General features: G+C 39.8%; 1 protein-coding gene across 2 annotated transcripts in view; it reads right to left on the bottom strand.

The window, feature by feature from the left end:
- ttk (ttk protein kinase) overlaps positions 1 to 15,400 on the bottom strand; it is a 55,143-nt gene that overhangs the window by 21,749 nt on the left and 17,994 nt on the right. For both annotated transcript variants that reach the window (XM_078212459.1, XM_078212457.1), the window contains exons 7-14: positions 11,765 to 11,852; positions 7,132 to 7,217; positions 6,806 to 6,884; positions 6,162 to 6,279; positions 4,005 to 4,186; positions 1,155 to 1,300; positions 862 to 1,033; positions 667 to 762 (exon numbers count right to left, since the gene is read on the bottom strand). In XM_078212459.1, coding sequence (XP_078068585.1) covers positions 667 to 762; positions 862 to 1,033; positions 1,155 to 1,300; positions 4,005 to 4,186; positions 6,162 to 6,279; positions 6,806 to 6,884; positions 7,132 to 7,217; positions 11,765 to 11,852 — 967 coding nt within the window. The remainder of the gene's footprint in view (positions 1 to 666; positions 763 to 861; positions 1,034 to 1,154; positions 1,301 to 4,004; positions 4,187 to 6,161; positions 6,280 to 6,805; positions 6,885 to 7,131; positions 7,218 to 11,764; positions 11,853 to 15,400) is intronic.

Genomic DNA, 15,400 nt, shown 5'->3' with positions numbered 1-15,400 from the left:
TCTTCCAGTCGCTACACTCCGGCGCTTGTTCGGGTACACCGAGGGAGAATTTAGCATGGCCAATCCACCTAGCCAGCGTGTCTTTTGGACTGTGGGAGGAAACTGGAACACCCAGAGGAAACCCACGCAGACACGGGGAGAACGTGCAGACTCCTCACAGACCCAAACCGGGAATCAGACCCAGGTCTCTGGCGCTGTGAGGCAGCAGTGCTAACCACTGTGCCAACGTGACCTTCCAGGAAATTTTTGTGCATTCAAGTTGTTTTCACTTCATCAGAGAATGGACCGAAAACTCCCAAAGCAGCATCAAATTAGCTTTTCAATTATTTCACTGTTTTCATTGCCACTGTGCAATGAGTGTGTTTATTCCAGGCATTGATCACTCTAAAGATCAAACTCCTGATACTGGCCTTAAATTTATCTTTAATTTAGTTTCAACTTATGATTTTGAACTACAATTGCAATTTAACAATTGTTGTACTGATTGACCGTTTCCATGCAGTTGTCTTTATTTTTTCCAAATCGTACAATTTAATCATAAATGTTACAAGTTGAGCTAGGTCTTGTGACAAGTTATTCAACCTAAGTTTATTGCCTTGTTTCCTTGCTTCATATTAATTGCTTTCAACTGAAAATGCAAAATAAAGAAATTAAATACCATATTACCTTACTGGATCCTCCGGTTCCAAGTAATTTAATTATCGAGTAGACTCTCTCCTTAACTACAATACTTTCATTGGCAGTGAAAGTAGGTATTGGAATCTGACAAAATAAATCCAAAACTGCAAGTAAAACTTCATATTCAAATTCAGAATACACGTATATACTGTATTGAAGATTTTAATTTTAATCAATTATTACCCCCAACTGTGGCAGACACTGAGAAGATCCATATTGTTGAAGCTGATCACAGTGCTGTTGTGGTGTTGCAGGAGTAGGTGGGAAACTCTGGTAAAATTGGGAAGCTGGTACAAAATTATGTGGAGTCGAAATTTGTGCCAGTCCAGATTTGCACACAACTGGAGTCTGTGAACTTTAATAAAGAAATACCCACAGCACTTAAATAGCTGAGATTACATTTAAAACAACGCTAATATGTTTTAAGAAGGCATAATATGTAACTTCAATGAGTATTTAACAGAAATTATTATTACCTGCTTGTGTAATGATGGGGTATTTTGTTGCAGGGTGTCTGACATACAGATGCTGTTGGAATTGTACTTTTACCAATACAGCTGGTGGATGGAACTTTCTTTGGAGCAAGCATCACACCAACTTGGTTAAATATTGGCCCATTAGCCTGTATTTTTTTAAAAAATGAATTAATACTCTTAGTCATTCCAAAATTAATGTGGTCTCAATGGGATTTTGACATTTACAATTGCATGCAAATTCATGGCATCGACTAATTTTAGCACAACGAAGACAAGTAGGTAGCAAGTTCTGGATAGCAAAACACAACTTTCACTGGTGAGACCAGTCAAATTTTACATTATTAATGATTTTGGATTTGATTATGTTTGATAGGGATGATCAAAACCTCGCCAACCTTTGTGTTGGGGATTTAAGTACCAGTGCTCGTAAGCCAGCGTTTGACATTACAAAGGATGCAGAAATTACAAAAACTCAAATTAAACTGTAATTTTTAAAAAGTAAAGACCAACTCAATGCACTTGAGAACTCTAGCCAGCGTTATGGCTCAGGTCAGAAACTCCAAAGTGTTTTATGGAGCCCACCTTGATCATACGTTTTGCACCTTGAATTTGGCTAGGATAAGCATGATATGTTTCACCTCAGGTATGATTAAAGCGACCACCAGGGAACTTTTATCAAATAAAGTTTAATTAAGAATATAGTTAACATGTATAGTAAGAAAATTAGCAAGAACTTTTATCAAATACGAACAAAAACAAAACAACCACAATAATGTATCATAGAATCCTATAATGCAGAAGAGGGCACATTACATATAGCAAGATAAACGAAAGGTAGTAAAAGTTTAATATATTAAGAGAAAAAAGTGAGGGATGGAAAGGAGCCACTGAAAACAAGATCAGCAAGGGCATGTCAACTGGTAGTACATACACGGGTTGAAAAAAGTGTCTTGGATTTTTAATCAAGATGCAGGGTAGCTAATTTGATTTGAAAAAGAAAATGGAGTATGTTGATGTAGCATACTAGATTTTAGTAAGGGCCTTCAATATAGTTCATCATGAGGATAGATGCTGTAAAAAAGTTGGAACTGGTGGAAATATTTTACAATGAATCTATTATTGGTTGCCCAATAGAATCCAGTAAGTGATGGTGCAGGAAGTATTGTTAATCTGGGAGACCATCAAAAGTTAAAGTTACCATAGTCCTGGATGACCATAGCCTGCTCTCCCCTTTGATGGGGAAGAGCTGACTGGTGGTGATTTAATCTGAGGATCACCACAACTCAGGCAAGGGGCAAGGTTGAGAAGACAGGGCTTTATGAATGACCTCAGCCAGTACGGGAATCAAACCCGCGCTGTTGGATTGTTCTGCATCACTAACCAGCTGTCCAGCCATCTGAGCTAAACCGAGAAAAGAACTCAAATTACATTGGGCTGTAACTTCCTTGGAGTGGCAGTGTCAGATTGCCACTCCATGCTCACTTACCTAGCTCAAATTTCTTTTGTGCCTGCCTCATCCAAACTCCCCACACAAGCCAGGTGAGATCTAGGCAGTGCAGCGGTCTCCAAAACCCAGCATTGCAGATCAGCAGAGTTGAATCAAAAGAGGACATGCCCTCTTTTGTTTTACAGCACTGGCTGCCATAAACCAGCTACATTCACAGAATTGTTACAATGCAGGAGGTCATTCAGCCCATCATATGAACACCAGTTCTCCAAATGATCATTACGACTTGGTGCCATTCCTGTCTTTTAACCCTGTGCAAGGGTACAGGTAATCGAATAGAAACAATCTAATGCCCCCTTGAATGCCTTGATTGAACCTGCTTCCACACTTCCAGCAGTGCATTCCAGACCTGAATCACTGTGTGAAAAGTTTTTCTCACCACATTAGTTTATTTTCCAAATCACTGTAAATCACTTTAAATCTGTGCTCTCTCACCCTTGCGAGTGGGAACAGTTTCTCCCTATCACCTCTTAATTTTGAACATCTCTAGTAACTCTGCTTAGCCTTCTTCTCTCCAAAGAGAACAGTCCTAACCTCTCCAATCTATCCTCATAACTGAAGTTCCTTATCCCTGGAATCATTCTTGTAAATCTCTTCTGCACTCTCTCCAATGTTTTCACATCCTTCATATAATGTGGACTTCCTCCAGCCCAAAAAATATCCATTGACAATTGGGGTGGATCTGGGACATGTCCAGTTGAGCCTAGTCTTTACAATAGTTACCCAGAAGTCAGAAGAGGTTTTAATTCTTCTATTTTTTTCTGAGCAACTATTGGTGTAACTCTGGCAGAACCATCCGAAGTTTGAGATTTAAATTGCATTTTCGAATAGTTCACAGCACAGGGCAATTGCCCAGAGGAAGTTTGTACTGCTCGGCAATTGCTGTGCAAATTCTTATCTGTGAAATTCCAAGAGGGATTCCCCAGCGCACCTTTGGAGTATTCCTCCAATTCGTTGTTGGGGAGCTCAAAATAATGGTGCACAATGCTTAGAAAACAATGCGTATGAAAAATGAAAGAGATCAAGGGTTCCTGATTGACAATACATCAAACTATAGCAAAAATAAAGAAAGTCAGATGTTCTGAAAACTAGAACTTAATTTTCTTGTATTGGGTAGCACCTGACATGCTTCAGATTTTAGAGTTGTACTGAGAAATGCAGTAGTCTTGATGCCAGAGATGTGAACAACATGTCTTAAATTGTTCCTCACTCAGCTCTACAAATGGCACTCAGGGGAAAGCAACAAAGACAAATAGTTGTGATAAAATTATAATTTCAACTTTCAGAAAATAAATTGCATAAAAAAAATTTTTTTTTTCCTGCTGTCAACAAACATATGTTACCTCAGGTGAAGTGTGAGCTGAAGCATTGCCAGATATTTCTTTCCCTTTCACAGCTTCTGCAGTGAAACGACTTTGTTTCTTTATCACACCAGCAGTATGTGTCTTGCATTCTTTTAACCCCTTTTCTTTCAGGTTGTCAGATTTTAGCTCATATTCTTCTTGCTTAATTTGATCAGGAATTACTGTAAGACAAAAGTTAAACTTCTTGCCACTACTCACATTCACAAGATTGCTCGTTCATTAGGGAGGGGACCGGTGAAAATGGTTAAGCAGAAAGAAGCTTGCGCTCTTTCAAGGTTACATACAAGTTTCCAAAATTGCTAGAGGGGCTTCATAACATTGATTTAGGCAAAACTGATAAATAGAGAATGTAGGGAAAATTACCCCACAAAGGACAAGAAGACCCAGATCAAGGCAAATAGTATCAATAATATGTCTTTGGAAAAAATTGTGATTATCAGGGTGTGTTCCAATGTAGCCCACATTGGCACAAGAAAAGATGTTTTATATGCACTTTTAACAAGTTACTTCCATGCGAAATCATCCATATTACTCGAATGGAGAGGTCTACCTATTATTAGTGAATCAAAACCACAGGCACAAATAGATATAATCATGAAGCTCCAATTTGTATTGCAAATCCTCCCCAAGTGGAAATAAATTAAGTGAGACAAGGAAACAGAACAGAGAAAAGCTCAGAATACAGTTTAAAAAAAATAAATCTAGAAAAATACAACTGACTTGCATTGGACCTAGTGCAGCTGATACTGTAGGAATACCATGAAAGAATGGAAGGATGTAACCTCCATTAGGCAGAATTAGATAACAGCATAAAAATAACACCAGCCCAGATAGTAATAGGAATAATCAGGAGGGACTAGTAGCAGCCAGGAAAACTGGAAATGCAGGGAACGTGGAGGCTCTGCCAAATTATTTTCCAGACAGCAGCCAGGCAGACTGAAGGCTTTCGTAGAAAGCTGCAGATGGGAACTGAAGCAGGAGAAGCAAATTGGATCATGGGCTGGCTTCAAGATCAGGCATCAGCTGATACAGCTGTCCTAGCCACAAATGTTGCTATGAAAAGCTCAATGCAGCAGTTCACACCAGTCTTTAGGGAGCGGATTTCCCATGCTGTTGAAAACCCAGTCCTCAGCTGTTAAACATAAAAAAGTCTATTATATTCTAGTTACTAACCTGTCTTGCAAGAGTTAGCTAGTTCATTGCTTCCCAATACACCCCATATATACCCAAGATGTGGAGATGCCGGCGTTGGACTGGGACAGGCAACGTAAGAAATCTCACAACACCAGATTAAAGTCCAACAGGTTTATTTGGAATCACAAGCTTTTGGAGCGCTGCTAGAACTCTCCACTCACCTGAAGAAGGAACAGCGCTCCGAAAGCTCGTAATTCCAAATAAACCTTTTGGACTTTAACCTGGTATCGTGAGACTTCTTACCATATATTCCCAAAAATAGATATTTGAATTACAGGTTACAGATTTTATTTGTATTGTCCACTACTCCATCCAGGCAGGGGTGGATGGGATTAACGTTGAGAATGCCTCCCATCTATGTAGAAAGGTGTAGAAAACTCCCAGACTGGAAGTGCTTTAGCAAATTAAAGCAATTTTTTGTTGACAGGTAGATTTGAAAGCCAGTTTTGCTTGTGCAGCTTTCACTCTTTGTTGCTGCAAATTCCCTTTAAAAACATGTAATTATTATATTGCCATCACAGTATGTGACTTTTCATTTAGAACTTTTAACAATGGTTAATGGAGATGCTAGCGGCATTGTCCATTGGATTAAACTACAATTGGGGCAAAAAGGACTGACACCTTGAATTTGCACCATCATCAAAGTGAGTGAAATTGGGTTGTACCCTATAGCATTTGCATCCCATACTTAAAGCACACCAATCATCTCTCGCCTCATTCTAGAAAATACACTGAAATCTCCAGCATTGTTAGCTCTCAGTTTGGATTAAACGTATTGTAATAACCCTTTTGCTTTCCTGATCAAAAAAAAAAGCATTAAATACTAATGCTTTTCAGCATTAGTTGCGTGTTCACTAATGGACAATACCCAACAACCACGGTCAATTAATTCAAAACGAATGGTTTTTAGCTGGGGGTTAGATAACATTTTATTAAATTTACCTCCTTGCTTTTTTAAAGCAAATGGTCCGGTGCATGCAAAGATGGCGGAATCATTAACCTTTTCACTATCTTCACTTGAGCTCTCCAAACTTGGGGAACTGGTGACACTTGAATCACACTGAAAGTATAAAATAACAAATGAAGAACTTTCACATGTGGCTGATATTTTTGTTGACATTTCAGTGCAGAATAGTGGCCACTAATGGATTATGTGGAAAATAAAACTGGTGCATGCATTATTTGACGTTTACAAATGCATAATTTAATTTTCAGATTCCTTTTACTGAAGTCAATTCAACAACCTTAGATCTAAATTATTCACATTTAAATTACTTAATAAAAATAGAAAATGCTGGAAATACCTGAAGAATGCCTTTCAGCAAAGACTTTACAATTCAGATTTTTGATGATGTTACACCAATTAATATGTTTGTAATAAAATAATTCAAAGTAATGGACATGCATTTAAACAGAAAGTTTACTGTGTGACAAGTTCTCACTATCAACTGCATTACTGAGACGAGCCACCAGATGCTTTCTTATGGGAACAATTCATTATACAACTGGTTTGGAAAAGTATTATCCTCTATTGATTGCCTACCTGCAGTGTGGACCAAAGGGATTAAAAAGGTTAAATAAATTACCTTCAAGTCATAGGTAAATGAATCATGTTGAGGCAAAGTTGAAGCTGAAACACGCATTGCTTTTGATGCGCAGGTTTGCCTGAAGATTTAAAGAGAAATTGCCCACAAAATTAGGTACAACCAATTACATTTCAAAGTTTGCAGTGCCACAAAATACTAGGCAAATCATTTTTTGATAGACTAAATGGCAAAAATTGAGTCAACACAACAAAGATACTATCCATAAGCTAACGATAGGGTAAATATTGTTGACCCACGAATAATTCTTCACTTAAAGGATGGATACATATTCACATGTTACAAAATTATGAATGTTTAAGGTTTACATCTTCACAGAGGAAACATCCATCTTCAAGTCACTTGCTGCTTCATTCATTATTGGCTGAAGAGGGACACTGCCTGCTTGATTGACCTGCAAAGAAAATATAAAGATCCCTTTGAGTTTCAACAGATGACAAAGATGACATTTTTGGGACAATATGGAGTTGTGCTTGGGCGTGGGGGCATGGCACAGAAGAGGGGAGAAAATTAAAATCATCATGCTAAGCTATATTGTCTTCAGATAAATACTCACCTGTCATCTTTGTTCAATAAATGATCTTGTTTTAATTTAGGAATCAATAATCATTGCATTTATTAAGTTTAGGTAAAATAAAATTGCCTACATCGAGTAATAGGCTAACAGTGTTGAACATTTTACAGAATAAATTGTACAAGACTTCTAGCATGTGCAATTAAATGGCCTTCACGACACACGACAGCGCAGAGTCGCTGAGCAGAAACTGATAGCCAAGTTCCGCACACACGAGGACGGCCGCAACCGGGATATTGGGTTCATGTCACACTATTTGTAATCCCCACAGCTTGCCTGGACCTGCAAAGTTTCACTGGCTGTCTTGTCTGGAGACAATACACATCTTTTTAGCCTGTCTTGATGCTCTCTCCACTCACGTTCTTTGTATCTTAAAGACTTGATTAGCTGTAAGTATTCGCATTCCAACCATTATTCATGTAAATTGAGTCTGTGTCTTTATATGCCCTGTTTGTGAACAGAATTCCCACTCACCTGAAGAAGGGGCTTGGAGCTCTGAAAGCTTTTGTGGCTTTTGCTACCAAATAAACCTGTTGGACTTTAACCTGGTGTTGTTAAACTTCTTACCCAATTAAATGAAATCAGGAGGTTGCTGTCAGAGTTACCCTGCTCCTCTATAGACTGTGCTATAATAGTATGACACTTTCAAGACTGAACAGGAACACTTGGTTTTGTGAGAAAGGATCTCGGTGAATCTGCCAGACCAGCAGTGCAGTCGGGAGGGGAAAGCCCAAAGGTTGCAGGGTCATTGTGAACCTGCCAGTGACTCTGATGCTGACAAATGTCAGTTAAAACGGTCTCTGTTCTCTACTGAGAGCAGCTAGAAAAGTTGTCTAGCAAAGGCTCCCAAACACTGCTTACAGTGTTTGGAGATTTGGGATGGATTCCTTATGGAAGTGGTAATTGTGTTCGCCCAGAAGCAGTTGGATAAGAAGAATTTAAGAGCTGCAAAGAAAGTGGGTCTTTTGGCTGATCAGAAGACAGATGTTTTAGTGAGCCAGGTTTTTACTTTAAGATTAGGAACTGAGCAGTTAGCTACAATATTGCAACTGCAGAGAAGATCGAGTTTGCATGCAAAAGCTGCCCTGGTTGTGGTATAGCAACTCAGCCAGCTCACAGAAAGGGACAGGACAGTTGAGAGGCTCCAACAGGAGCTGTGTAATGTCAGTGGATCTTTCAGGGAAGCAGTTAAGCAGCCTCACAGGAAAGCTTGACACTCCCTGTGTGAAACCAGAGGCGTTAGTGGCACAAGTTACATGTGATGCGTTCCTCTTTCAGTGACATAACACACCAACTGCTTGTGTGCCCGCCTGAAAAGTAAAACAATCTGTTTCTCTAAATCCCATCTAGTTGTTAGGTTTAGAAAGTGAGGAAAAATTAAGTGATTAAGTTCCAGTTTATAGTTCAGATGCTATGTCCAAAGGCAACAAAAAGAGAGAAAGAACTCGTGTGCAAGCATCAGTGCATTTTGTTGAGGTATACATTTTCCTGAATGCAATTTCTTGGGTGTCTGTAAATGCTGTTTTTGTATTACCAAACTAATGGCCCTCAGTCTGGTCTTGTATGTTAAGTTTTTTTTCTTGTTTGTTTAATATGTGTATACATTTGTATAGTGGCTGAGATTTTAATCCAGTTTAAAGTTTAAATCGTTTTTCTTCCCTTTCCAGGAGCTCTCAATGTGGGGATACTTTAGACACTGAGTTTTGTTGACACATCACCCCCAGATAAAGATCAAAGATTTTGCAGGTGGTTTTAAGGTTTAAAGCAACTGTACCACTCTACCCTTTATTTTAAAAGTACAGTAAAGTAACCACAGAGAAGTCACAGCAACCTTCAAATAACCTGTCCAAAACAGTTACTGATAGGCATCTGATTTAATACCAATTAAATGAGGATTTGAGACGATGAGCACAAGATATTATTCATGGGGGCATGACAGCATATTTCCCCCATCCTTAACAAATGAGCAAAGAAGATATCATGTAGCATTCTTTTATCTTAGCAAGAAGTAACAGAAACCAACTTTAATAAGAGGGATCCCACACAGTGTTTTATCCCCTCTTTAATAAGAGGGGTGCTACAAGTAATTGACACCTTAGACCAGTCAGTGGACTATGGGAAATGATATCAATAGGTGACCGTCACCTTCAAGAAACCAATTAGAAACTGATCATGCCCACACAGACCAATCACAGATTGATCACACAATCCTTAAGCCAATTATGCATTAGCCTTGCATCATTTAGCCCAATCAGAATGCAAGATCATTGATTATGCTGTAGGCTGTGGCTTAGAATGAGTTAATAAGCAGGAGCGTGCACTGAGCAATTTATGCAGCAAGTGACTGCTGTCCAAAGAGCAGCAGAAGACACAGAGGCCAAGTGTCAACCTGCGCCCAAGGCTGAACCGGAAAGCAAGAGCCATAGTATGCTAGTCAAGTCCCACCCTGTCTTTAATAGGTATCTACAATTTAAAGATTTCCTGAGTTACTTCACAAAACTGTCTCCTGTTGCCTAAAGGTTAAAGTCTCAAATGAACACAATTAGAATGTACTTGAACTTCCAGCTTCTGAGTGTGCGATTAAATGAAATCAGAAAGTTGCTGTCAAGTTATCCTGCTCCTCCATAGACTGCTATAACAGTATGACACTGAAATCAATTAAATTTGAAGACTTGTCCACTCATTACTCACTATCAAGCTGATGGTTTCGTACATGCACATTTTTCTCGCAAAACAGACATTTGATGACTTGCATCCATCTAGTGAATCTTCAACATATATTTCAAGCCAGTAAAATTAATTATAACTTCTCATTCACTTTTTGTAAGAGTATATATTATCCCATAATGAACGATTATCTGCATAACATTCAATTGATATGCTCCCTTCAGTATTCCCATTGTACAGAACCTCAATCTTTGACAAATTGAATCCCACAATCACTGCTTCCATAATACTCAGTGTTTCATCACTGAAAGTACTTTAAACTAAATAAGAGTTTATTTTCTTAGTTTCCCAAGTTGAAGGACATTTCCCAGCTCAACCATCAGAAAGATCCTGAAACTAGTTGCACACAAACACCAATTCGGAAGATTATGTAAAGCATTTCACCTTTTTGGGGTCATTTAAGGATGGAAGCTCCTCAAGCACACATTTCTCCAGATTTCACTTTTAAATGTTTCTATACACTTAAAACATTGTGGACTTATTGTAGCTCTAAACTCCAACACACTAAAATTAGCATTTGATCTCAACTGAGCAGAGTGATGAATCACTTTACAATTGTTCGTGCCTTTTTTAGATGCAACATCTTTCTGTGAGTACCTAGTACAAAATGGCAGTAGGACTCTCCAAATAGAATTATTGATTCAAGTTGTTCCAGACCTATCCTACTTAAACAATATAATTTAAAATCTCCAGGTGCCGGACTCCCAATTTTAAATTTTACTCCAGTTTTATTAACATCACATCTCAAAACCTTCACTACTACCCATAAGAAATCAACATGCATCATGAAGATACCAGAAAAAGTTTTTTTTAAAACCACATGAAACATTGTGAGATCTACTTTTCATTGAGCATTATCCATCTTCAGCAAAATATCACGTACCAAAAATGACATATGCTGGGGACATCATTCATGCCAGTAATGCATCCCTCCCTCCCTCTCCCAGTGATCCCAATTATAAAATGGCAGCGGGTAACCCCCCCCCACAATGATCACCCCCCGATAGGCCCCACCCCCTTGGCACTGCCCCCCGCAATGATCACCCCCCGATAGGCCCCATCCCCTTGGCACTGCCCAGGGTGCCTGCTCCACATTAGTGGGGAGCAGTTGTAACTTGGATGGAACCACTCCTGGCAGGGGCTGGGGAGACTCTAGCGGGCCCGGAGAATTCCGTCCCGGATCTGCTAATCAAATGTAAATGACCATAGCTCATTTCCTCTTTTTTAGGTGTGTAACCTAAGTCCACATATTCACCTAATTCTTCTACTGGGATAATGGTTCCGACTCCCAAAACATCAAGGGTGATCATACCTTCAGAATTTATACTTGCTTTCTGTCATTTTCCACAATGGTCACTAGCATTTTAGCTTTGTCCGATTTCTTTTCCCCATAGTTTTCAACTTTTACCTTTAGGCAACATCCTCTGCTATTATGTTTTATTCCAGAAAGCCATTTGGTGAAGGATTAAGCTGAAGCCAATATTTTCAGACTTTTAAGAACGTACCTCCTAACCCAAAAACCACAGTTTTAGGCTGTGTCTATTCTATAGAGGCACAAAAGGTTGTCCATCACCAGTATACAAATGATCAATGAACTGTTTGCAATATATTACAGTTAAAGGTTTGGCTGTGAAATGTACCTTGATACCAGCACCATTTTTCAGCTGCGTGATCATCATCTGCTCCAGTGCTACTTCATTCTCTTTGGCCAAATTGCCCACATCAGGCCTAGTAAGATTTAAAAAAAATAATAATTGGTGACTAGAGCCAACGCACAAAGAATGAAAACTTGAATAGATGCTAACAAATAGTAATCTTTGGCAAGGGACAGTAAACTATTTTTAAATTTATATTTAATAACTTGCTTCACAAACAAGCTATTGTCTCTTGTTAACCACAACAAGTCTTTATCTGAACATTATTTTCCGCTATCTAAGGGCAATAGGGAAACCAGAGAATTGAAAACCAGTTTTCCTAACATCTGTAGAGAGAGAGAGGGTAATGCTGATGATAGCAAAGTACAAAAACCAGTGATAAACTTGTGGAATGGTCAAATGAAGTACAAAACAGATAAATGGGAGGCAGTACATTTGGTTGGAAAAATATGGAGGTCATTTATTATTTCCAAGCTGCAAATCTAGATGTGGTAGAACAAAGAGATCTCAGAGTATAAATACATCAATCCATGAAAGTTGTACTAGAGGTTGGCAAGGTCCTAAAGATGCAATGCAAACACTCGGCCTTACTAGGATGCTACCGGGACTTGATGGATAGACTGGGACCTTTTTCCCTGGAGCGTAGGAGGCTTAGGGGTGATCTTACAGAGGCCTATAAAATAATGAGGGGCATAGATCAGCTAGATAGTCAACATCTTTTCCCAAAGGTAATGGCGTCTAAAACTAAAGGGCATAGGTTCAAGGTGAGAGATACAAAAGGGTCCAGAGGGACAATATTTTCACACAGAGGGTGGTGAGAGTGTCTGGAACAAGCTGCCAGAGGAAGTAGTAGAGGCGGGTACAATTTTGTTTTTTAAAAGGCATTTAGACAGTTACATGGGTAAGATGAGTATAGAGGGATATGTGCCAAATGCAGGCAATTGGGACTAGCTTAGTGGTAAAAACTGGGCGGCATGGAGAAGTTGAGCCGAAGGGCCTGTTCCTATGCTGTAAACCTCTATGACTCTATTGTGAGATAGAATTGAAAAATAGGTAAGTTATGCTAATTCTGTATAGTAATGAACCTTGAGAACTGTGCAGTAATCCTTGTCGTCACATTTTATCAAATACTGTCTTGATGTCACGGGCAGTTACTCTCACTTCATCTCTAGAATTCAGCCCTTTTTCCCTTGTTTGAACTAAGGCTGCAATGAGGTTTGGAAATGAATAGCATAACCCAAACTGAGCATTGGTGAGTAGATTTTTTGTAAAGTGTTGTTGCTTGATATCAGGAACAGGAGCGGTGCAATCACACTGTTGGAGTTGTACTACAGACCTCTCAACATCCAGTGTGAAGTGGAAGAACTGATATGTCAGCAGATTATGGGAAGATGTAAAAACAACAGGGTTGTTGTGATGGGTGATTTTAACTTCGCCAATATAGACTGGAATTCCTTTAGTGCCGGGGGTTTGGATGGGGCAGAGATTTTTCAATGTGTCCAAGAGTGCTTCTTGAGGCAACATGTAGATAGTCCAACTCAGGAAGGGGCTATCTTAGACCTGGTTCTGGGAAATGAGCCCGGACAGGTGATTGATATCTTAGTGGGGGACCATTTTGGGAACAGTGATCTCAATTCTATAAGTTTCAAGATACTTCTGGGAAAGGATAGAAGTAGTCCCAGAGCGAAAGCATTAAACTGGGGGCGACTGTTTGAGGGTAAATCCACATCCGATATGTGGAAGTCTTTTAAAAGTCAATTGTTAACAATTCAGGACAACTAAGTCCCTGTAAAAATGAAGGATAAAGATGGCAAGATTCGGGAACCCTGGATGACAAGAGAGACTGTGAGCTTAGTGAAAAAGGAGGAGACATACATAAATTTCAGGGAATTGAAAACGGATAAGGCTGTTGAGGAATACAAAGATAGCAGGAAAAGGCTTAAACAGGGACTTACGAAGGCAAAAAGGGGTCAGGAAATGTCCATGGCAGGCAGGATTAAGGAGAATCCCAAGACTTTTTATGCATATGCAAGGAGGAAGAGGGTAGCTAAGGAAAGGGTAGGTCCACTCAAGGACAATGGAGAGAATTTGTGTGTGGAGCCAGATGAGGTGGGTGAGGTCCTTAACGAGTACTTTGCATCAGTATTCACAAGAGAAGGATGTGGTGGATGGTGGATGTTGACATTCTGGGACATGTTGAGATAAAAAGGGAGAAGGTATTGGAGGTTTTGAAAAACATTAAGGTGGACAAGTTCCCAGGGCCAGATAGGGTCTATCCCAGAATACAGAGAGAGGGGCAAGGGAAGAAATTGCAGAGGCCGTGGCCAAAACCTTTGTAAGCCCTTTAGCCACAGGCAAGGTACCAGAGGATTGGAGAGTAGCTAACATTGTTCCTCGATTTAAGGGCAGAAGAGACAATCGGGAAATTACAGGCCTGTAAGCCTTACATCAGTGGTGGGGAAATTATTGGAGAAGATTCTTAGAGACAGGATGTACTCACATCTGGCAGAGAATAGGTTTATTAGTGATAGGCAGCATGGTTTTGTGAAGGGGAGGTTGTGTCTCACAAACTTGATTAAGTTCTTTGAGGAAGTGACAAGAAAGATTGACCAGGGCAGGACAGTGGATGTTGTATACATGGACTTTAGTAAAGCCTTTGAAAGGTTCCTCATGGCAGACTGATACAGAAGGTGAAGTCATATGGGATCCAAGGTGAACTAGTAAGATGGATATAAAACTGGCTTGAGCATAGAAAACAGAGAGTAGTAGTGGAAGGGTACTTTTCTAACTGGAGGTCTGTGACAAGCAGTGTTCCACAAGGATTGGTGTTGGGGCCGATTTGGAGGAAAATATAGGTGGTCTGATCAGTAAATCTGCAGATTGTACAAAAATTGGGGAAGTAGTGGATAGTGAGGAGGATCGTCAGAGGATGAAAATCGACTGGAGACCTGGGCCGAAAGATGGCAGATGGAATTTAGCCCGGACAAATGTGAGATGATGCGATTTGGAAGGTCTACTGCAGAATGAAAGTATACAGTAAATGGTAGATCCCTTAGAAATATTAGCATACAAAAGGACCTAGGCGTGCAGATCCTCAATTCCCTGAAGATGGCAACTCAGGTGGACAAGGTGGTCAAGAAGGCATATGGCATGCTGACCTTCATCTGTCGGGGGGTTGAGTATAGAAATTGGAAAATCATGTTGTAGCTGTATAAGACTACAGGCCACATTTGGAGTATTGTGTACAATTCTGGTCACCACACTATGGATGTTGGTGCATTGGAACGGGTGCAGAAGAGATTTATCAGGATGTTGCCTGGTTTGGAGGATATGGACTATGAAGAAAGGTTGACAAACTTGGATTGTTTTCATTGGAATGTCAGAGGATGAGGGGGGACCTGACAGAGCTTTACAGGCTTGCATCGAGTGGATAGTCTCTTTCCCCCCAAGGTCGAAGGGTCAATTACTTGGGGGCATAGGTTAAAAGTGAGAGGGGGAAAGTTTAAAAGATATAAGGAGAACGTTTTTCAAAGGGTGGTGAATGCCTGAAACACTGCCAGAGAAAGTGGTGGAAGCAGATTCTATAACAACGGTCAAGAGGCACCTGGATAGATACATGAA

The sequence above is a fragment of the Mustelus asterias genome, chromosome 5 (assembly GCF_964213995.1).
Source record: "Mustelus asterias chromosome 5, sMusAst1.hap1.1, whole genome shotgun sequence".
NCBI lineage: Eukaryota > Metazoa > Chordata > Chondrichthyes > Carcharhiniformes > Triakidae > Mustelus > Mustelus asterias.
This window is presented reverse-complemented; position numbering and strand designations above follow the sequence as displayed.